The sequence below is a fragment of the Panthera leo genome, chromosome A3 (assembly GCF_018350215.1).
Source record: "Panthera leo isolate Ple1 chromosome A3, P.leo_Ple1_pat1.1, whole genome shotgun sequence".
NCBI classification, from domain to species: Eukaryota; Metazoa; Chordata; class Mammalia; order Carnivora; family Felidae; genus Panthera; species Panthera leo.
In genome coordinates this window covers 30,277,999-30,300,693 of record NC_056681.1, presented here as the reverse complement: position 1 = coordinate 30,300,693, position 22,695 = coordinate 30,277,999, and the positions used below count along the sequence as shown (strand labels likewise).

The window sequence follows — 22,695 nt, the reverse complement described above, 5'->3', positions numbered from 1 at the left end:
AATCCTCGTCTCAGGCTCTGCTTCTCAGAGATCCACACCAACCTGCCACATTTTGGTACAGAAAACAAGTACTACCACCCGAAGGAGGCACATAAGGCGACAGGGGTGATATGGGGCACAAGAGGTGGAGACCTCCCAAGATGCTTCTTGGAGGCATCTTTGATCATGAAAGCTCAGATACCCAGCTCAGTGCCAAAGAGACACGTACTCATAAGAGCAAATATACATTATCCAAACTTACAGAAACGAAGAATGAAATCACACAATCAGTGCTTTTAATTCAAAACAAGAAAGACAACTTCATCCTGGCTAGACTTCTTGCACCCGTCTGATGGTATCTTCTCTCCCTGAAAACAAAGGAAACCTAGCATTATCTTGAAGTTGCCTGGTGGGCAAGGGATGGGCCCAAAGAGAGCTACAGAATCCCCCTGCTGAATGAACGACAGACACATTTGTGAACTGTGGTGGGGCTGGACACTGAGCAGGTCCTCACTGACAAAATCCTTGTTGATAATGTTTCCTAAGTGAGTGCAAATACAGCAACCAGCTCCCCCACCCTGGGAGTCTCAGGTTCCTTTTGCATTGTGAGGACTATGGGTTTGGAAGGAGAAAGTGGGCTGAGTTCCACTCCTCATGCTCCAACACTAGCAACTGGTGGACTGTTTTGGGGGCTGGCTGCCGGGGATGAGAGAAACTGGGGTCAAGGACAGGTGAGACTGGTCCACTATGCAGTCTAAATGAGTCACATGGCAGCTCCAGGCACAGGATGTTCTGGGATTCCTCCTCACCACCCTTTGCCCAGCCCTCTTTTCTGCCAGCTTGTCCCGTCCACTTGTCCTGGATGTGGTAGCACAGCAGAGCTGGGAGCAGGCTGGGAAGGAGGCCAATGCCAAGATTCACCTGGCTGTGTGTCCATCCATCCTTGTCCTCCCTCCCTGCCCCTCAGGAAGCCCCATCCCAGTGAGGGGTCAGCGGGGCCAGGAAGCACTGAGTTCCTTCTCCAGACCCTGGACAAACTGGTCATTGAGGAAGAGCAGTTGACCATGGGGCAGGAAGCGGGCAAGGATGCCCTCGATGCGATCAGCCCTAAGCAAGAGGTTGGTGCTGGGGGTAAGCAGCCGGAGGTGATCCAGAAGGAGGCGTGCCAGCAGCCGGAGTGTGCTCTCAGCCAGCAGCAGGTTCTCATGGGCATCCAGCACCAGGGCGAAGCCTAATGAGAGCACACCCAGCCACACCACTGTCCGAGGCTCCTGGAAAGGGTCCCCTGCTGCCAGGCGGAAGGCCCCATGTGGGGCCTCATGCAGGGGCACTGGCTCATCTGAGGACTGAAGCTGCAGGTCCACGGAGGTCCGGCCAGATGCCTGCTGCTGAAGCTGGCACATGGATTCCACCTGCCTGGGAAGAGTGGGTGGGTCACTAATTTCTGTCATCCTCATGACCACCCCTAAAACTGAGAGGTGCTATTAACTCCATATCTCAGATATAGAAACTTAGCCCCAGAGAGACTAAGTGACCTGCCCAGGACCACAGAGCAGGAAGCATGAGCCATGACAGGAATCCAGGCTCCCATCTCCAGGCCCTGAACCATTTCACTCCATGTGTTCAAGAGAAGGCAGGTTTTGAACACAGCTCTTTGAGCCAGGAAAGGGCACCAGGGGAAAAAGATCCTGCCACCACTAGCTTCACAGAGGCTTCCTTAACATAAAGAAACGCAAGCCATGAGAAATGAAGAAATGCAACTGGCCTGTCCAACCTCTCCACCACCATCCTGCAACCCTTTCCAAATAAAAAAGAAAGACCGTCCACTTGGCCATTCAGGTTTTTGAAATCACTCTCTGATCCCTCCTGAATCACTTTCTAATTTGGGCCATGCACAGGCTGGTTTTAAAGGCATTTAATTTTCTGTGCTACAGGAGGGGAGTGGAGGCCCAGAGGAACAAGGGGATGGCAAGAGGCTAACACAGGGCTGCCCATTGGAGAATGCTAATCCCCAGACACAAAAGGCAGAGAGGTCAAGAGATTCTGGCACTGGCTGGCTCCATCTGGGTCTGGGATGGGAAGGTCCAAGGCCAGCCACTACATCTGGAACAGTATTTCCCACACACTGCTCTTTCAGTGGCTTTCAGGAGGCTCTGGGCTCAGCATTCCCATGTATGACATTCTCACTCCTCCTTAGGGATTCGTAAAACCTACAGGCATACTAATGGCCCTGAGAAGTCCTGCACTGCAAAGCATGTTCCAGGATCTGCCTGCCTACACCCAAATCCCAGCTCTGCCATGTTCTAGTTACATAACCTTGGGCAGGTTAAGTTCCTTAAAGTCTCTGTACCTCAGTTTATTCACCTGCAAGGTAGGGATAATAACTGTATCTATCTCAATAGACAGTTACAAGGATTAATGAGTCCATATACATGAAATGCTCAGAACATAAACTCTTAGCACATATGTACAGGCTAAATAAATGCTAACTATATTAGTTAATGATGATGAACGTACTGTTATTATTTCTTTAACCCCTTTTCACATAACGCTTGTGAACAACTGTGGACAGCTCATGGAGACACTACTCTAAAACTCTGTCTCTGCTTTAGTCTGATTCTCTGTGCCCCGCAGAAAACCTATCATTATCAGGCATGTGTTCAGTGAAGGCCCATATGTTACCTGGCCACAGCCAAAATCTGCTCCTTTCGAAGGAGCCTGTCCCTCTCAGCACCATGTGGCCGTGGGTCATCAGGTGAATTCTCGGCACCAAAGACGCAGGAGTAGAGCACTCGGCAAAGGCCCGTGTCCTGGGCCTGCGGAGCCCGCAAGTTGTGGATGAGGAAGGCGTGGACCATAGCTCCAGGGCAGGCACTACAGGGAAGCCAGAGACCTCAGTGAGATGGGTGTTAAAGTCACAGGGCAGCCACAAGGCAGCATGTCCAGAGGTTGCTGTGGCTGGTCAATGGTGCTCCTCAGCCACTCAAGACACACTCCCCGCCTCGCCATAATGGTGTCTGGTCAGCAGCACTTCTGCCCACAACAAAGTCAATGGTGAAGAAATCTCAATTGCTTCTCTGCCTTTTGGCTAAGGTCAAGTGAAGAAATCTCAGACAACCCCAAACCTACAAAACTACAAAACAAATGGCCAGGAATCTTCAAAAAGTGTCATGAGAATCAACAGAAGCTGGGGAGCACTGCTCCAGACTGAAAGAGACTAAAGAGACAAGGCCAGCTGAATGCTGCCTGTGTGTGGGATGTGTGTGGGGGATCCCCGGCCAAGAAAAGGGTAGTTTCAACGTACAGCACTAGTAGAGCAACTGGAAACATTCTAGATAATAGTCTTGACCAATGTTACCTAATTTTGAATGTGGGAGAATGTTCTCGTTTTTAGAAAATACACACTGACATACCTCTAAACATTGAGCTAAAATGGCATCGTATCTGCAGCTAACTTAATTATCAAAGGGTATGAGATAGCTCTTTATAAGAAACTCTTGAAATTTTCTGTAAGTTTCAGATTACTTAAAAATAAAGACTACTAAGTAATTATACTAATAATAAGGGTGTCTGGCTGGTTCAGTGGCCAGCCAGGGATGGAAAGGCAGCGGGTACACAGTAAACAAATATCTGTTATCTGTGATTAAGGGTAAATAGATCGTCAGTTTAGACTGGTCAAGCAAGAAGGTTCGCGAAGGCGCTCTGAGAGCGGGAGCCAGCTGACCTGGCGCTGACCTCCGGTGACCCTCCAGCGGCAAGAAGAGCGCGTCATCAGCCTCCGCCACCGCGTCCCCCCTGCCCACAAATGGTAGCGACAAAAACTCTCACGTCACTGCCTCGCGCAACCCTGTGGCGCAGGGCATTTGGGGGGTTGTAGTATCTTGCTCCAGTCAGACAGACCTAAGCCAGGCACCCCGCCCTGAGTGTGCTGTTCCTGAGCCCCGGGGCCGCTGTCCTCCAGGCGTCGTACTCACCCTTCCTTCCCTGCCTGCGGACTTCTGCTAACAAGCCGCAGGACCCGGCAGTGGGAGAGTAATGGCGGCTGCGAAGCCCCTGGGCGCTTGCGCACGCCGGTCGCGAGAGCGCGCACGAGGTGACGCGCGCAAGGTGGGCGGGGCCCGCGCGCCCGGAGTGCTGCGCCGGGAGTGGGGAGGGGCGGTGTTCTGACACCCGGGCCCCCGGCGAGGGCAGCTTTTGCCCTCCGATCAAAGACCCCTTGCTTCGAGCTCCCAGCAAGGCCCATGCCCATTATTTCCAGACAGGGTATGGGTGTTCCTACTCGGAGCCCCTGGACCAGCCGAGCCCCAGGCCACAGCCCCCGTCGACCGCGAGAGGGCGCAGCGACCCGGCCTGTGAACCTTCCGGAAAAGGCCGGGCGGCCGCGTAGTTGCGAGCAGGAGGGGTTCGGATGCCGAGGTCCCTGCGAACCTTCTGAGGCTCGTGGGGCCTAAAGGTGCGGGGCTTGTTCTCAAACTGGCCACTATGCGTGGGAGTCAGTGGGGTGCCTGTTAAAATGCAGGTTCCTGGGCTTTACTTTTGGAAATTGTGACTTCAGGACAAAGATGCATATTTAGGCATTTCTTCGGGGAGGGTTTAGGGTTGTGGGTTCCTGAGGTGGGTTAAGGCCAGGGTTCGGTTTCGAGTAGAATGATTCAAATTTATCCCTGCCCCCCCCCCCATCCCCCTAGCCCACCCCTGTCACAAGTTTGTGTTCCTGGCAGGTGAGGCACTTCGTTGGACCCCAATGAAGGGTTTAGTAGGCTGACCAGTTTTTCCTTTGGTACTTCCACCTGTAATAAGTTGACCCCTCTTTGAGGGAGGCTGTCAAAGGTATAGTGAAGAGATTTATTCTTTCAACCTAAAAGGGGGCTGGCAGGCCATCTGCCTCCAGCCCCAATTAGAGACTCAGCCCAGAGGTGTTTGCGACCCAGCAAGGTCTATCCTGAGCCTCACTGCCTACCCTGGACATCCCCACACATGCATGTACACTTTTGCCTATTAGCAAGTGAACCACTCAAGCCTCCCAGTGTTCTGTTCCTCAGAGCTTCCACACTGGCTGTTCCCTCAGCCTGGAATGCCCTTTCCTCCCCCGCTTTTTCCCCTTCAAAATGTGCTCAGACCAAAACTTAGGGGAAACTTTCTTGCCTGGACTGCCCGTTAGCATTCAGCTGCTCTCTTTGCACCCATTGCTGAGGGTCTGCCTGTGGTGGTGATGTCTCCCATGGGGTATACACAGGCCATGGCACACATGTTCCCTCCCCAGGGCCATGCACAAAGTAGGCCTGGAGCCGACAAGAACACACTCCTTGGTGACTGAAGAAATGAAGAGCCGGGCAGCCAAGGTGGGGACCCTGGAGCCAGGACCCTCCAAGGGCAAGGCATGCATTGGCTACAGGACCTGGGCAGGGCAGCATTGAAGGAAGGCTACAGGAAATGGGCAGGGTCTGACTAGGGCATAGGGGCATTTTGAACACATGTACAACATATATTTGTAGATGGAGGGGCAGGCCCAGAGACCGTGTGAGAACTCAGTCACAAGACTGGGGTCATGTTGGCTCAGTTCCTGGTTGCTGGTCCCTATCACGCTCAGCCAGGACCCATGTCTGCCAGCTGATTACAGCAGAGACCTGGCCAAGGGCTGTGGTTGCTTGGGGCCACCTGGCATCTGGAATACAGTATTCCAGCCTCTGTCCATTCCTTTTTTAAAAAATTATTTTTAAATTTATTTTTTTTTCTTTTTAGAAAGCCCAAATGGGGGAGAGGGGCAGAGGGAGAAAGAGAATCCTAAGCAGGCTCCACACACTCAGCATGGAGCCCAATGTGGGGCTCAATCCCACAACCCTGGGATCCTGATCTGAGCTGAAATCAAGAGTCGGACACTCAACCGACTGAGCCACCCAGGCGTCTCTGTCCATTCCTTAGGCAGTGAGTCCACTCCCAAGTCCCAGGCCACTGAGGGGCTGGCCTCGCAAGGTATGTAAAGGAGACAGCAGTGAAAATCTAGCCTGAGCCACTACTATGCAGGGCTTTGGAGGACCCAGATGGAGGTAGTGTCTTGACAAGTAGCAGAGCAGACTCAGGTGCCATGCCTGACTCTTTGCAGCCTTCAGCCAGCCTGCGATTTCCAGGTCTAAAGCCATGAGCTGAGGACAGTGAGGCAGGAAGGAGCCTGGGTCCCCCAAGATGCTGCAGAGCCTTCTTGCTGAGTGAGGAGCACACACATTTATTTTGTTAAACAGCTGTGTGGGGTTGCCGTTACAAACAGTCTAATTCATGCCTAATTGAGGCAACGTGAAGTGGTCAGGGTGTTGCCTGGCATATAGTAGGCACTTGGTAAATCAATGTATGTTGACAACCCTTAATACAGAGGCAAGATAGGAGAAGGTGTCAGAGAGGTGTTGGTCAGCACTGGAAAGCAAGTGGGGTGTTCTGGTCTGATGGGAGGCAGAGGGACGGACAGGCTGACCTTCCAGTGCCTCCTGGAATTGTAAGACCGGTCCTCACGACAGAATGGAACAGTCTGAGTGCGGTGGAAGCAACATGCGTTGCATGTTCATGTGTGTGAGCCTTTCATAGTGGTTACCCTACAGGTTGCAGCTGGGCCAGGCATACAATAGGTGCAGATGTGGGTTTGTGGGATATGGAGAGTGTGTGTGTGTGTGTGTGTGTGTGTAAGAGAGAGAGAAACTGAAGAGAGAAGGAAGGAAAGTAAAATAAAGCACTACACAAAAACTAGAGGAGATTGAATGAGGAAGGTGGCTGGATTTAGGGCCTGGCCCACCTGTCTGGAAGTGGCTCAGGATCACACCTTCCTATCATTCCCCCTCCGCTCCCTCTGGCTGTGTGCAGAGGTGCCTATCACCCCACTCCCCAGTGGTCTTCTCAGTGGTCCTCCGAACTGGGGTGGGGGGTTGCCTGTACCCTCTTACATTGGGCCCCTTCCCTACACTCCCATCCTCCACTGCTCCCTACCCATGTCAGGGTGAGGCCTACCCCATGGTGGCAGGCAGCCTGGTGCCTGCCTTTTCCAATGCCCCTTGGTGCCTAACACTGTGATGTGTGCACGGTGACTGATACTGATTCAACTTGGAAAGCAGTTTCCGTTCCGCACCTACCCGAGCCGTAGCAGTGTCCTGATCACCGGTGGGCAGCCTGGCTTGGGAAGCTCTGCTGCTTCTCCCAGATGTTAGAACCAACCCCCAGGTCCTGCTTACACATCTCCAGGGACAGGGAACTCACTCCCTGGGGACAGCCCCATTAGTTTTTGAAAGCTGGGAACCCATATTGAAGGTCTTTACAGACCCTGAGTCCTCAGGCCAGACTAGTTGAGCCACCACCTACTTCTGGATGTGAGGAGGGCAATTGGGTAGAATCTGCCAGCCCCAGGCAGTGGATTTTCTGAATGACTCCCTGATAAGGATGTCTAGCCATTTCTCAAAGAGTAGAATAGCAAACTAAGCAGAAGAAGGGATCTGCTTTTTTGAGAATCCAGGCGGGCTGAGATTAAGTGGATAAGGCTGCTGTAGAATAAAGGGGACCAAATTCAGGCCAGCCTTGTTCTTCCATCCCCCTCCACCTCCCTGAGTCATCTCACAGATGGCATTGTCCTGTGCGGGCAGCTTTCCACCAGCCACACAGATGGCTTCCTCCTCTGTCTCCACCACATCCCCTTCCACAGCTTCCTAACTGCTACCTGGACTGGTGCAGTAGACCACCAGCCTACATACAGCATTTGGGCTTTTCTCCTACAACCCTGGGGCTTGCCCATGTGCAGAAAAGGGACAAAACCCTCAGCCTGGACCCCTTTCTTCTAATTGTTTTCAGGCTCATCCTTTTTACCTGTCTGTTCTTTAATCCTCACACCGGCCCTAAGTAGTAACAGCCATAGCCAACTCTTGTATGGCACTCGCTGTAGACAGGTTCTGTTCTGAGTGCGTTACATACACTAACTCATTTGATCCAACCCGCAATCCTTTGAAGGAGGGCATTTGCAATCCCCATTTTACAGATGAGGAAATTAAGGCACAGTGAACTCAAGTAACTTTCCTGAGGTTACGTGCTAAGGGAGATGTTCATGTCCGTAGATTTCAGCCTGCCCCTCCCCCCACCTTGTGTGTCCCCCTTCCTCCCTGTCCCCTCACAGTGGCCCCAGGGGCTGACTCAGCCCCTGCTCCAAATTTCAGAAGACCATAAGCCTCCTCCAACTCCAGCCCTGCATACCTTCTACAACCCAACCCTGGGAGCTCCATCCCACCCTCAGGGAGCCCCAGGCCCCGTGGAAGTAGTCTTGGCTGGGCTCCAGGAGGAGGAGGCCATGTGTGATTCGTCCTTTCAAACAGCCGCGCTTCCTGCAGGGCTGACAGCCAGAAGGCCCCACGAGGCGGCTGGGACCCGGCCACGTGAGGCTTCCTCCCCTGGGCTGCCTCAGGCCCCGCTGACTCAGAGCCTGGCAGCCCTCCCAGGGGCGTGTGCTGGTGCAGCTGGGTGGGGCGGAGGCTGCCTAGCGGCACAGGGCTGGCACCCACACCAATTCCTGTGTGGGCTGGGCAGGAATGCTTCTTACCTTCTGTCCCGTAACCAACTGTCTTCTTTGAACAATCGGCTGTGAACAAGTCCACGTCCTCCAGCGTTCTCTCAAGGCATGGCTTTCCTGGCTGCAGAACAGCAACTTCCCCGTCATTACTCAACTTCCCTCTCCTGATTGTTTCCAGATTCCATGAGACCGTGGACCTCCTTGTCTAAACATCCCTCCTTTCTGTACGAACAGTTTCATTGCCTCTGGAAAGTGGGCGCCTACGTGTTCGATTCCAGATATGAAGACTTTTTAGAAATCCAAGTTTTCTAGATGGCTGTAAGCTGTCGTCAATGGATGGGCTCAAGCCAATGACATACAGCCAACTGACTCTGAGGAGTCACTTTAACTTTTTAGAGAATCTGACTTGAGGAAGAAATTAAGACCAATATTTCAACGTAGGAGAGTCAGAAAACAGGCTGGGCTTATAATGCTTGAGACTTGCTGCTGCCACACCACAACGTGTAGGTTCAGCACTTAACAGAGCTCTTTGCTAGGTACAACGGTCACGTTTTCTGGTTAAGAGAGAGAAATTAAAATTTACCAATTGTGATGAGCATACGGGGCAGCAGAATTCTCACTCTGCTGGTAGAAAACGCTAAAGCTGAGCAAACACACTATGACCCGGCATTTCCACTCCTGGGTATATTGCTGGTACCATTTGAAATCACCTCAAATAATCCATCAAGGGCAGAATGAAAATGTTCTATACCTGATTGTGATGGTGATTACACACTATGCATTTGTCAAAACTCACAGAATCGTACACTCAAATGGATGGATTTGATATATATAAATTATATCTTCACTTTTATTTTATATATTCTTTAAGTAGGCTTCATGCCCAGCACAGAGCCCAATGTGGGGCTTGAACTCACGACCCTGAGATCAAGACCTAAGCTGAGATCAAGAGTCAGATGCTTAACTAAGCCACCCAGGCACCCCTGTATCTTAATTTTTTAATGTAAAAACCAGAAGAAAAAAATTTAGAATGAATAAGTCAATGTAGGAGTATAGTCACACAGTGGAATACTATTCAGCAATGAACAGGAACAAACCGCTGCTAAAGGAAACATAAATGAATCTCAAAGTCATGCTGAGTGAAGGAAGCCAGACGTAAGGGTATGAACTGTATGATTTCATGTATATGAAGCTCAAGACAGGAGAAACGAATCTACCTGACAGAGGTCAGAATAGTGGGGACCCCTGGGATGCAGGCACTGGGAGGAAGCAAGAGAGAGCCTCAATGGAATTCTAGAAAAGTCCTTTATCTTGAGCTGTGTAATGGTTCCTCGGGTCTGTGTTCTCTGCTTAAGATGTGTGCCCTTGATGAGATGTTGATTATTCTTCAATTTAAAAAGAAAACATTTTTTAAAATTGTTTTTGCAAGTGACCCAGTGAGCAATTCAGCTGGTGTCCACACCCCACTAGTGCCCACTGACTTGGTCAGCTTGGCACAGGCCAACTTCCCACCTGTGCCTGGCCCTATGATGCTCTTTAACTACCCTGGCCCGAGCAAAACAACCTTCAAAACTGGCCAGCAGCCCAGGATTTTAAACTGCTTCCTTGCCTGATCTGTGTCCCTTCATGAGCATCCAGGAAAGAAGTTACCGCTTCTCTTGCTAGGGGGAGGAGAGATTGCCCCATCCCCTGAACTCCAGGGATAGATGGGGTCCTGGCCCGAGTTGGAGAGGCAAACCTCTGGCATTCCCTCTCCTAGACTCAGGCCCACCCCCATCAAGGTATATGTGAGCACCAGGACCTTCTCTGGGGGAAGTTTTGTTTCCTAGCTTGACCAAGGCCCTCTCCCTGACTCCTCCTCCTCTTCCCCTGCAAAATGAACTATATACCTACCTGGTAAGCTTAGGAGACAACGTATAAGTGTCTGGAACAGTGTGAATGCCCCATGACCACAACTATGGCTCCGATGATGGGATACGAGGAGGACAGATGTAGTCTCAGATGTCAGCACCTGGCACACAGCCTATGTGTTTACACTCAACACCCATGGCTCTCTCCTCCCACGTGGCCTGACCGTGACCCATGGGGTGGAAAGAGGACACTCAGAGTAGAAACCAGGCAACCTAGCCCCACCCACTTGGCTTTTCTGGGACCAAGGCAGGAGGTGAGAAGTGGGAGAGTCCTAGGCAGCTGGAATGCCTGCTCTGCTTGTATCTGCTGTGTGACTTGGAGGCAACCACATGCCCTCTCTGAGCATCCAGCAGCCTTCCTCCTCTATAAACCAGGAAGGAGGGAGTGGGGCTTCCTGGGACCACCTAAGCAGAGTGGAGCAAGCAAATCTTAGTAGGACAGTGCCCGGGGCCTTCCCCCCCACTCCCCATTTCTCCCTGTTCCTCAGGGGTCTACACAGATACTTTTTTTCTGGGGCAAGTCCCCTTACCCGAATAAATGCTACCCTTGGTGTTAGCTGCCTGATCAGCAGATAGGGCTTTGGAGCTTTCAGAGCCCCTCCCTCCCTGAGCAAAGGCCCAGGCCCCCGGACCATCAAAGTCACACCCCAACACCCCCCATGCATTGTGCCCTTGCACGGGGGCCTGGACCAAGAGGGAAGACCAAGCCTTTGGGCGTAAGAATCTTGGAGGAAAAGCCGGAGACAAGGCAAGCATTGTTTAGACTCAGCCTGGGAATCTGGAGTCCTTTATTGCTCTGGTAGGAAATAGCCTCCATTTTCCCATCTACAATATGGAGTGAATAATCGTTAGCACCACCTACTTCAGAAGGTAGACGAACTTTGACAGAAAGTGGTAATGATGCCCCACATGTTGTACACACTCTGTATCAGGTAGTACCTTATCTGTACATGTGTGCAGAGGAGGCCCGGCAATCACAGACTTGCATTTGGGGGCAAGGGTCACCTGCAGTGGTGTTCTGAGGGAATTTCCTGAGACACCAGGTTTGGTCCTGGGACCCGTTCTCCCAGGTTGGCCCTTTTCCACTCTCTTGATCTTGAACTTGGCATCCCCCTACGTGGTGGAACCTCTGCGGGGTGCTGGGGCTGCTGAGAGGAAAGTCAGTTTTCTGACAGGGCAGGAAGGCTTCTGGGAGGAGGTGACATCTGAAATTGAGTCTCAAAGGAGGAATAACAGGGAGAGAACATTCCTGATGATGCAGCAGGTGCAAAGGAAGGAAATGTGAAGAGCAAGGCATGGGGATTTGAGTCAAAAGAGGTGAGGAATGGGGCTGGGGAGGGCCCAGGTCCTAAAGGGCCATGCAGGGATAAGTTTATCCTGAGGGCAGTGGGGAGCCACTGACAATTCTTGAGCAGTGACAGGGTCACTTTGGTTACTTGGTGCAGTTTAGAAAGGGTGAGCTTAGAGGTGTTTGAGTAGACACACGAAGGAGAGGCAAGGCTGCCTTGGGAAGAGAACATGAGGCCACCTCTTCAGGAGTCTTCCAGCCCCCATCCACTGACCTGTGGCTATCCTACCCCCGCCCCCCCCCCCACCACCAGCGTTTGCCATGGTCTTGTCAAGGGCCCATAGGACACAATGCTGGTTACTCAGCTTGCTCAGTGCTTTATTGAACCAAGGCCCAAACAGATGACTCATCTGGGCCTTCAAGCACAGCCCCCCACACATCCTGAGATTCGGAATCCGGACGTGGCTCTGTCCTTGGCTTCGCTGCTTCTATGACATTTCATCTTGAATATTTCCAAACCTTAAAGTGTAAAGACTTTGTCCACACAGACAGACACATATATATTCTTGCCGCAGGCTGTCATGCTCACTGAAATGCTTCAACTCAGCAGTTTGTGTGTGCAAGGCATGGGGCATCCATGGCTATCCATCCATCCATCCATCCATCCATCATCCGTCCATTCGTCCATCTGTCCATCCACAACAAGACAGCAGCAAATTCTGACCAGTCAGGCCCCGGGGTTCACAGCAGTGAGGTCTGGGCTTCCAGGGGCTCAGGATGCAGGCCTTAGCCCTGGCCCAAGGGCCCCTGAGGAGCTAGGGTCAAGTGGCTAATTAATGTTCAGAGTCTCTAACCCCAGCTGGAGAGGGGAGCCTAATCCTCAGCCTGTGAATATCCTGAGATGGGCAACAAATCAGACAAATGAATCAAGCGTGCGGGTAACACTGAAACAGGAAAGAGTAAGAGGTTATGTTTGTGCTGGAGGTGTTCATGTGGAGGGACAGGAAAGAGAAAGAGAAAGAAAACACGGCAGACACACCCAGGAGTGCTAGAGAGGGCCCGGCCACAGTGCCAGCTCCCCTCACAGGGAGGAATTCTGCCTTGGCCCATCCTGGGGGGCTGTGGCTTTCCTCTGGCCACATACAAACAAAGCCCCTAGAGAAAAGGGGGGTCTTTTCTGGACATGGGAAGACAAAGGGTTAACTCAAACAAGGAAGGAAAAAAAGCAAAAAGGTCCCTGCTGGACACAAAATACTTCCTTAGAGCTCGACATAATCCAATTTCACCAAATCAACAGGCTGGGCTCCTCCAGGGGCTGGGCTGGGGTCGGGGTGGGACAAGGGTCTGAAGTATGATTGAATGGAGACATGGGGACGAGGGCTGGGGGCAGACAGACAGGACACCCTCACTGCCCTTCCCCTGGATGGCACCTGGGGCCTGCAGCAGACCCTCAGCCCTGCAGGGCCCTAGGTGGCTGGCACCCAGGCCACGAGGAAGAGAAGGTAGGCAGGACTGGCGCTGGCCTTCACTGGTCCTGCAGGCGGCTACAGAGCTCCCGCCGGCTCCTCTCCCCAGCCCAGCTGCGTGTCTTGAGACGGAAGGTCTTCAGCTCGTCCTTAAAGGCCTCATGGTTCATGGGCCGGTAGTCCTGGGGCTCACAGAAGGTCTAGGGCAGGATGGGAGAGTCAATCAATACAGGGAATGGTTAACTCTGGGAGGAGACCTCCCTTCTCCTTGGGCAGAACCCATTCCCTACAGTCCAACCCTCCCACACCCATGGTACCGGGTGCTGTGGGAAGAACTCCTTATAGCCGCCCTTGAGGATATACATCTCAGGATAGTAGAGGCTGGGATAGTCGTTGGCGGCTCTGTCACGCTCCCTGATGAAACGGCACCTGAGACCAGCAGGGGTGTAGGGGTCAGAGCTGGGCGTGCAGCGGGATATACCTCAGGGGACCTATTCTTCTTTGCACCCACCCCTTTGTGGGCCATGGGGAGCCACAGAAGGCTTGAGTAAAGGAATGTCAGCCACAAGAACACTCTTAGATCATCTGGCTACTGGGTCCAGAAAAGGTTGGGGAGATGGAAGAAAGGAGGTAAATCAAGGGAGTTGTTTCTAGAAGATAGTTCACAATCTTTGTTAGAGATATCTGACCTGGACCAAGAAAGGGGAAACAGGAAGGAGAGAAGTAGACAAAATTGTAGAGATCTGTTCAGGAGGTCTGGACAAGACTTGGTGAGGATGAGAGGTGGGGAGAAGAAAGATCCGTCAAACCCTGGAAGGGTCAACATCACCGAGGCTTGGAACAGGGCCCTTGAAGGTTAAGGACACTTTTGGAGACTTAGAACCAGATCTTGGGGGGGGGGGGGGGGAGGGTAGCAATGGATGGTGGGTGGACGAGGCCAGATGGGAAGGATGGGGAGAGGGAAGTAGGAGGAAGGTGCCATGCACAGGAAGGGAGGCTGAGGTCTGCTACACACTGCCAGGAGACCAGAGGCCCAGGTCTAGGAGGGGCTGGGGCTGGGCTCAGGCCTCCTGTGCATCAGATGGCTCCAGCATCCCAGAGCCTGGGCAGAGGTCGGGAGCAGACACCAGCTGGCTGACTCACATGCGGGGACCGCGTTCAGATGAGAATTCACAGTGGAAAATGAGGATGATTCTCTTGTCCAGATTACAGGGTGTGATGGGGCTCTGTAGCAGGAAGGTCTCAGCATCCCGTTCCAGGGGCAAGTTCACGGCAGTCTGCCAGAGGAGCTGGAGGTCAGGCAGTAGCCCTGGGCCTGGGTGGCAGGTCCCTCCCTGTGCGGTTCCCAACTTTCAGACAGGTGACCCCACCTCTTACTGGGCAGAATCCTTCCCTAAGATAGGGTGCAGCCACCCCCCACTGAGTCACTCTCCCCGCAGAGGAAGGACAGACCTGGTGGGTCTTCAGGGCCTGTCCTCATCAGCCCGCCTCACCTTAATGTGCCCGCCTTACCTTAATGTGCCCGCCTTCATACTCGTAGGGGTACCTGCAGTCCACAATCACGAACCTCTCCACAATGTTGCTGAACTTGCCTGCCAACAGGGCTGCCATCTGTGGGTCACAGAGGTGGGTCCCAGCAGGTCAGGCTGACAGGTGGGAGCTTACCCCAACCTTACCGCTGCCCTGGCCTTTTCCAGCCAAAAAAGGTTAACAGGCAGACGTCCCAAGTGTGCCTGGAGAATGGCTCATCCCCACATACCGTTTCTGGTGAGATGTACTTGAGATCTTGGTGCTTCCCATCCACAGTCTGCAGAAGGAAGGCCTGAAGGGAAGAGGAGAGAGAGTTTGAGAAAGGGAGATGGGAGAAAGAGAGAGAGAAGAGAAAAAAAGGTGAAACTGGCAAGACCAGGAGTCAGGTAAGTATGGAGTTTCTTTTCTAAGCACAGAAGGCCACACCTGCTCTGACCTTCAAATTTAGCTCTGGTTCCGATAGCAACCAAGAGGTGCCTCTTGGGTTCTGACATCCAGGGAGCAACCCCTTTCCAAGGGGAAAGTGAAGAAGAGAGCAGAAGAGATGAACTCCCTGCCTGCTGCCCCCACACTCTGCAAAGCGCCCGGATGAGGCCAGAGGTGGCTCCAAGCTAGATGTTAGTTTGGAAATGTTTTCCAAGGTTGGAACACAACTGATACCCCAGACAGATTTGAGGTAGAGTCAGGAGACCAAAGAGAGCCAGAGAGAGGACTCTAGGTAAGAATAAAGGATAAGCTGCAAATGACAAAGCAGGGAGTGGGCGGAAGTGTGCTGGGAGGGGAGAGGAAGGTGCCAAAACACCTGCTGAGCTTGGGGGGGCCATACAGTAAGGGGTCAAGTCTGCGGAGGGTCCCCAGTGCTGGTACCTTGGAGTAATCCCCAATCAGTTCTCGGTGGTCACTGTCCAGGATAGTCTCAATCTCATCATGACACAAGGACTTTGAGCGGAGGACACGGGCTTTCTGTGGGGTGGATGGTGGCCAGGATCAGGGGTGGGGAGGCTGCCCCTCAGTGCCCCCATTCAGCTGGTACCTCTTTCCCTGCCCCCTCCCTCTGCCACAAACCCAGCCAAGAAGGGCTTGCGGGGTGGACTTGGACAGTGTCCGCCTAGCCCCACCCTAGGGGGTACCCACAGGTTCCTCGGCCTCCCGTTGCTCCTCTGGAGGGGTGACGCTCTTCCTCCGCTTGTTCTGTATGGGCAGGTCCCTGTCGTGGGGCCGCTCCAGCCTCTTGAGGATGGGTCGGATCACGCTGCAGGGCATGGACGGAGAACGGAAGAGCCGCTGGCACTTGCTGTATATGATGAGGTCCTGGGAGGGGTGGCAGGTAGGGGGTCAGAGTGCCCAGCCCCTGCCCCCTACTAACCCCACCTGGAGGGTAGGGCTCCACCCCTCCAAGTTCTGAGCGGCCCCCCCAGAAACCCACCTGCTCTTCCTCCTTTCCTGAGGTCTTGACCAGTGGGGCACTAATGAGGCTCTCCATGCCTGGGGGGACCACATTGTCATCCTGAGGCCAAATCAGCAAGGATATGGTTAACATGCAGGCAAAGGCCAAACCGCGTAGGCCCTAAGTCCTTCAGCATGGCCCTCCTCGGCCATGTCCACACAGGGTGGTCCCTTAGAACCAGGAAATTGCAGGGCCCCACTTGTTTGCACAGAATCGTGAGAAGCGTGGCCATGGTGGAGTGCCAGGCTTCCCTCTGCCCTGCAGGGCCCTCCCTCAGTGCATCACCAGTGCCAGTCGCCTGCTAGTCTCTGGTAGGCCAGAGGTCAGGCTGTGACTCCATTAGCTCCAATTCCTCTTCTGTCATTGGAATGATGGTGTAGTCTCCCTGCAGGAGGTCAGTGCTTTCCTCTTCGGGGAGATCCTGGGGAAAGACTGGTTACCTTTAAGTCACTCTCCAGGATGTCCACAAATCCATCATCTTCCTCAGAGGACCCCTGGGTGGCAGTCAGGGGGAAGTGGGATCGGGCCGGGGGACTCCACTCCTCTATTTCCATCTTCCGCTCAGGGGTGAGACACTGTGCAGGGGACAGACACAAGCTGCTCAGGGTGGGGACCCCGGGCAGCCCCCAACCCCATCCTTCTTAGAAAAGGTTCCCACTGCCTCAGGGTTCAGGATCACCCTCCACCTTCCCCCAGGCTGCCTTCAGGGGTGCCAACCCTACATGCAAGCCCACCCTGCATGGTCTGGCTCTCCTGACGTACCATCAGATCGGGGGCTGAGCTTGGTCTCTGGGCAAAGGCTTCTCTTCGGTCAGCCCACTCTTCCAAAGCATGGGCATGGCTAGGATGTGGGGGTTTCCATGGCATCTTGAAAACAAATCCATCCTGTGGGCAAGATGGGGGGGGGGGATGTCATCAAACGCCAGAGAACCACCCCAGCACACCCCCTTCTCTCCCTGAAGTGCTCCCACTCCAGCCTTCAGGACGCGCACATTCTCTTTGTCCTCCCCAGAGCTGCGGGCAGCTCGGCCACACGCCTCACTCTTCCTCCAGCTGCCAGGTGCTTGGGAGTTGGTGATGTTCCGTAGCACAGGGCTGTGGCCCAGAAGCCTCACCTAGAGAGCCAGGTAGGGCAGCAGGTACTGAAGGCTGCATTCCTCTGGCATCAGCCCTGGCCCTACCTTCTCCCATCCCTCCTTCGAATCCCCCAGCTTGCCCATCCACCTCCAAAACCCCATCTCCCACAGCCAGACCAGGGACGCCAGACCACTTCAAGTCCACCCTCTGGGAGGCCACCCTGGATCCCTCCTGCCCTTCCTCAAGCCTGGGCAATGCCTGGGCCTCTAAGGTCAGGCCTCAGAGGGCACTCACCGGTAAGGACTGGAAGCGTCGAATGGCAAACTGCTCGCTGCAGAAGGAAACGGGGATATGTCAGGGCTGGAGAGTAGAGGGCTGTGCAGGAGAGCAGGCAGGATGCCCCTCCACCGCAGAGCCCTATGCATCCCTGTGGGAGGGAATGGGACAGCACCCTCCCCATGCCTACTCCACCCAACATGGGGGGGGGGGTGGGGAGGGTGGAGGGGAGGGGAGCATGGACAGAGCCTGTGGTAGGTAGACTACCAAGACTACCAGAGCCGGCCTGAGGAAGGCTGTAGCACTTACTTTCGGATGACCCGGCTGGCTGCTTGGATGGCCTGTTCAAACCTAAGAGAGAGAAACGTCCTGTGCAGCCCACCTCCTCCCATAGCACATTGCCCACCCCCAGCATCAGGCCCCCAGTCCACAAGGCCCAGAGGCCAGGACTCAGGCCAGTAGACAGTGGAGGGAAGAATGCAGGGAGGAGGTCCAGGTACTGGGGAGGGGGGAGAGGAGAAGCAGCCTGGGATTTTGAAGACTGCCCTGAATGGAAGAGGGCCCAGAGAATGGCAGCAATAGAGACAGCTGGGGCAGGTCACAGGGTTGCTGAGGCGCTACCAAGGCAACGGTCTCGCCAGCCTGCCCACAGGCCTTCCACCTGTATGCAAATCACCTCAGCGGGGCCATATGGTGGCCAGGAAAGGCATCCATCCATCCCATGATGACAGACTGTGGCCAACAATGTGGGTATCTCCAGGGCCTGGATGCCTTCCCTCCCCTTGTGTGGGGCGCTCCTGGCTCCCCCCAGGACAGGGGCCTAGTTTAGTGTGCCCCTGGATCAGCCACAGTGTGCCATGCCAGACCCCCTGGTGACAAATGTTCAGGGTCACATCCTCTCCTCCCTCCTGTGGAATTTTCCAGGACCCAGCCTCTGTCCCACCCCCTTCTCCTGCCTTAGAAGAGGCCAGCAGGCAAAGAATTCCAACAGATGTTCCTTTTGAGGCTGGGGCACAAGCTTCTGTAGATAGGCCCCACCCCCTAGCTATGTTACCAGAGACCACCTGCCACGCAAGGCTTTTGTGCGTCTATGCGAACGCAGGCACACACACACACACACATGCTTCTTTCTGAGAAACTGTAACCGACACAGCAGGTGCAGAGGTGGGGGGGCCCACTGAGGGCTAGCGTCAGGGGGATGACTCCTAAGGGTGGGGAGTGGTTGTGCCCAGACAACCTGGCATCAGGAATGACCACGTTGGATTGGCTTCATTTACAATCTGCACCTGGGCCTCGGGAGTAAAGCAGGGACAGCTCTGTGTTGCCACCAAAAACCGACCTGCAGTCCCCCCACCCCCACCCATTTCTCTCCCTGCTTCCTGTTTGTGAACAAACCCTGTAGCCCAGCCCAGTTTGATCAAAGGCAGTGGGAGGAAAGATAGGCACTGCTCTGACCCCAAAGCCATAGTCCCTCAGCTCAGTCTGGGGATGCCCAGCTGTCCCCACTAAGGCCTGGCAGCTGCTCTCCCTGCTGGGGCTCTAACAGCTGGATGGGAACAGCTGTGGTCTGGAAGATACTACTCATGCCCCACAACCAAGGGGAAGGGATCTGTCCTCAGCAGAACTCTCTCTCCACGCTCTCTCTCATAAAGTGCCTGGTCCAGAGGTTGCTGATAGGATGGCCAAGGGCTGGACCAACCTGCCCCAACTGTTTTGTTTGGTCTATAGCAAATTCAAAGTTTTGAATCAATTGGACCATATTTTAAAATTGTTATATCTCACAGAAAAAAAAACAAATAAACATCTGTATAGGCAAAAGAAAAACAGGACACACACCAGGCCTGTATTCCCACAAGCCAAGGGCTGGCTGAAGTATCCACTGCTCCAGAAGCCACTATCCCCACTACCTGGTCCTGAGACCACAGTTGGCTGCTCCTATAGGAGCAGACCCTTTTCTGAGACAGGAAGTAAAGTCTCAGGACTTGGGAAGGTCAATTAGTACCAGGTATATGGGGATAGGAGGGGTCTGGGCATTCTCCCAGGCTTCCCCAGTGGGTTTATGCTGAAACTGGGATTCCCAAAGGCAGGTACCAACCCCTTGGTAGTGAGGATCCTTTCACTTTTTTTTTTTTTTTTTTTTTTGAGAGCGAGAGAGAGAGAGAGAGAATATCTTAAGCAGGCTCCAAGCTCAGCATGGAGCCTGACAAAGGGCTCAATCCCACGACCCTGGGATCATAACCTGAGCCAAAATCAAGAGTCGGATGCTCAACCCACTGAGCCACTCAGGTGCCCCAGTGGAGATCCCTTTTCTGTACTTACGTCCGCTCTGCCATCTGGGGGTCCATGGGGCTGGGAGAATCCATGCAAAGACCTGAGGGGACAGAGCACCTTGGTTTGAAAGTAGTCCCCATCTTCTGCACTTTCCCCCACCATGTCCCAACCCTATTCAAGAAAGGAAAAACCTGTTTCTATTTTAGATCTTGACACATTAAAAAAAAAAAAAAAATGAAACAGGGCAGAGAGAGGGAGAGAGACAGAATCCCAAGCAGGCTGTGTGCTGCCAGCATGGAGAACTTTGAGATCATGACGTGAGCTGAAATCAAGAGTCTGAAGCTTAACCAGCTGAGCCACTAGGTGCCCCTCCTCTGTATGGGTTTTTAAACCAAAATTTTGCTAAGCATTTTTCTTAAACTGGTTTAAAGTAATTTGTTCTAGAAGAGATAACAACTTTTTAAAGAAAAGGTTATAGCTGAAGGCAAGCGAATGTTATAAAATGACCAAGTTTCAGCCCTAATGCCTCCCAGGTGGGGCTGTGGTTCAGGGACTTTGGCGCCTGGTTTTAAATAGGTAAGATCTCCTCTCCCCAAGTGGGCCCCGCCCTACAGCCCACTCAGCCAGTCTGGGCTGGGTGTGGTAAGCCCCACCAGAAGTGGGCAGGTGGAGGCTCCCGGTTGTGGGGAAAATGTTAGTGTGATTGGCAGGGAAGTGGGGAGACTCAGGCAGCCCCCCAAGTCCCCCGGGGTCCCTTGAGACTCACCTGCATCAGAAGATTCAGAGGACTCAGACGACAGGGAAGATTCAGATGCTCGTCTCCGGGACAGGGATAGGCGTGTGAGCAGGCCGCCTACCTGACTCTTTGGGGTCTCACTGGGAAGGCAACAGGGACCCAGGGAAGGAGAAATGTAAACATGGGGCTCAAGAGCTGGCTGGCCCATGTTCCCACTGGCCACACCTCTGAAGGGCCCACCACTGCCCCAGAGAGGTGATGGCACTGAGGGCTTACCCTCTTCTCTGGGCCTTCTGCAGAAGCCCTAAGTGTCTTTTCTTTGTTGATTAAGAAAGAGGTGAGCCCAGAGCAAGAGCAAGAAGCTGGGCTGGAGGCCACTCTGGGGGATGGCAGGGCAGGAAAGGAGCCCTGGAGGGCCTTCATCGGAACTCTTCAGACCCCTACCCATCCACAAGCCTTTCTGGAACTAGGACCAATACTTTAGTCTCTATTGCTGCTGAAGGCAACCCAGCCTGGACACTGCAGGCCTGTTCAGGAAGCAGGACCAGTGTTTAACCCCTTAACCCTGGGAAAGGACTAGGGGTGGAGGGAGCAGGGGCATGGACATAGGAGAACCAGTCTGTTCTGCTACCCTCAAGTTCCCACTCCAAGCTCAGAATCCCCTGCCTGGGGCAAAATACTGGTGATTAGGGCAGAGATTAGGGAGGGGGGGGAGCCGGGAAGTGGGACAGTGGTCTCCAGAGGCTTGTGCTGCCAAGAGCAAGTCACCTGGAGGGTGTGAGCAGCACAGACCTGGCCTCATTGCCCTAGTCCCGGGTCCCTGAAGCAGGCTCTTACCCAGGACACCTCCCCACTCAGCCTCTCGATTCGACTCCCACGCCGGGGACCAACACCCTAGTGCGGGCCTCTCACCCCACACCCCGCGTCGGTGGGGCGCCCTACCTGCCCAGCCCGGCGAGGTTGTGCATGGTCTGGGTGAGTGTGGTGACCGGCGAGGAAGCGGCCGCGCGCTCCGGGGACCCCACGAGGCCATGAGCTCCCAGCCGGAGGCCCCGGAGGTGGCTGGGACGCTCGGCGCCACCGCGCACGCCGGCCGGACTGAGAGTCACGCCCGGCGCGGGCTCGGGCTGGGGCAGCTCCATCGCGGCGTGGCCCGCGGAAGGCTGGCCGGAGGGCCGGGCACAGGGCGACGCCGGGCACAGCTGGCCGAGGCGAGGTGGGGAGCGGGCCCGGGGTGGAGGGGGGGGAGGGAGGGAGGAAGAGCCACGGGGCCGGAGCGAGGGAGGAGAGGGAAGCGGGGAGGGTGGGGCGGGGTGGAGGGACGCAGGGACCAGCCACCAGTCCGGGAAACCTCTAAGCAGCAGCTGCCACCTCCACCTCCTTATATATTCGAAAAATAACAGCAGCCGCGCCGACGGACGCCACCAATGGGGGCTCTGGTTAGAGGAGGGCGGGGCTGAGGGCGGGGCCCGCGGGGTGAAAGGCGCGGAGGCTGGCCAGCCCGGCCCCGCCGAGTTCCCGGCTTTGGTTGGGGCTGAGGGACTGGGGTTTCTCCTGAGCCCCCACGCGCCACCCCTCGCCCCTCCAGCCAGGACTTGAGGATCTTGGCTTCCCAAATTCTGCTTCTCGGGATGTGGTTTGGAGTTACACACCCCCGGCCGAGAGGGTCTCAGAGGAACCAACACCCGCTAGGGTGGCCTCAGAGGGACCTCCCCCCACCCCGAGATTTAACATCACCTACACTCACCAGTAGGCACCGTGAGAAGGCTCCACTCCAGGAGTTTGCCAGACAAGGCTACGAGGTGCGGTCTGGGTTTGCCACTCTATCGACCCGGACGTTGAAGCGTGAAGTTCATTAACTCGTTCAAGGTCACACCGGGCAAGTGGTGGAGCAGAAATTCACCCCAGGCGCTCTTGCAGCCTCCCTGCGCTCGCGACTAACAGCGCGGGGCATCCCTAAAGCAAAATCACCGAACGGAGCCTCCCGCCTTCCCCCGCCCCTCGCACACGAGGTACACCGGAGGTGGGGGGCTACGATACATGTGACCCCGAGGGGTCTAATTTTCTCCAGCAACCCCAGAGGAGGCTCTAATGCCTGACCTAGCCATAGGTTTTGGCGGTTGGGGACAAAGAAGGTGTCTACGACCTCAGAACCCAATTAATGGAAGTTTCTCACACCCAC

General features: G+C 54.4%; 2 protein-coding genes across 7 annotated transcripts; both read right to left on the bottom strand.

Annotated features, from left to right (window-relative positions):
- Window positions 1–258: 258 nt before the first annotated feature.
- On the bottom strand, window positions 259–8,746 carry AP5S1 (adaptor related protein complex 5 subunit sigma 1). Of its 5 annotated transcripts, XR_006200526.1 has the most exons (4): window positions 3,954–4,052; window positions 2,662–2,853; window positions 901–1,395; window positions 259–347 (listed from the first exon to the last, which is right to left on the bottom strand). XR_006200526.1 is itself a non-coding variant. In XM_042931523.1 (3 exons), exons 2-3 carry the CDS (start codon window positions 2,835–2,837, stop codon window positions 969–971), a joined length of 603 nt encoding a protein of 200 aa, XP_042787457.1. In that variant the 5' UTR covers window positions 2,838–2,853; window positions 8,543–8,746; the 3' UTR covers window positions 259–968. The 5 variants fall into 5 exon arrangements, 4 of the variants coding, with proteins under 4 accessions (XP_042787457.1, XP_042787454.1, XP_042787455.1 ...); XM_042931523.1 differs by lacking the exon at window positions 3,954–4,052 and adding an exon at window positions 8,543–8,746 and having other exon boundaries at window positions 259–1,395; XM_042931520.1 differs by having other exon boundaries at window positions 259–1,395.
- A 2,363-nt stretch (window positions 8,747–11,109) lies between these two features.
- Window positions 11,110–21,729, bottom strand: CDC25B (cell division cycle 25B). Of its 2 annotated transcripts, XM_042931518.1 has the most exons (16): window positions 21,456–21,729; window positions 20,544–20,653; window positions 19,826–19,877; window positions 17,816–17,857; window positions 17,525–17,561; window positions 17,146–17,268; window positions 16,916–17,038; window positions 16,594–16,728; window positions 16,133–16,213; window positions 15,841–16,017; window positions 15,574–15,669; window positions 14,936–14,998; window positions 14,689–14,787; window positions 14,320–14,453; window positions 13,494–13,605; window positions 11,113–13,376 (listed from the first exon to the last, which is right to left on the bottom strand). In XM_042931518.1, the coding sequence occupies exons 1-16, from the start codon at window positions 21,653–21,655 to the stop codon at window positions 13,236–13,238; spliced, it is 1,725 nt and encodes a 574-aa protein (XP_042787452.1). In that variant the 5' UTR covers window positions 21,656–21,729; the 3' UTR covers window positions 11,113–13,235. The 2 variants fall into 2 exon arrangements, with proteins under 2 accessions (XP_042787453.1, XP_042787452.1); XM_042931519.1 differs by lacking the exon at window positions 17,146–17,268 and having other exon boundaries at window positions 11,110–13,376.
- Window positions 21,730–22,695: the final 966 nt, after the last annotated feature.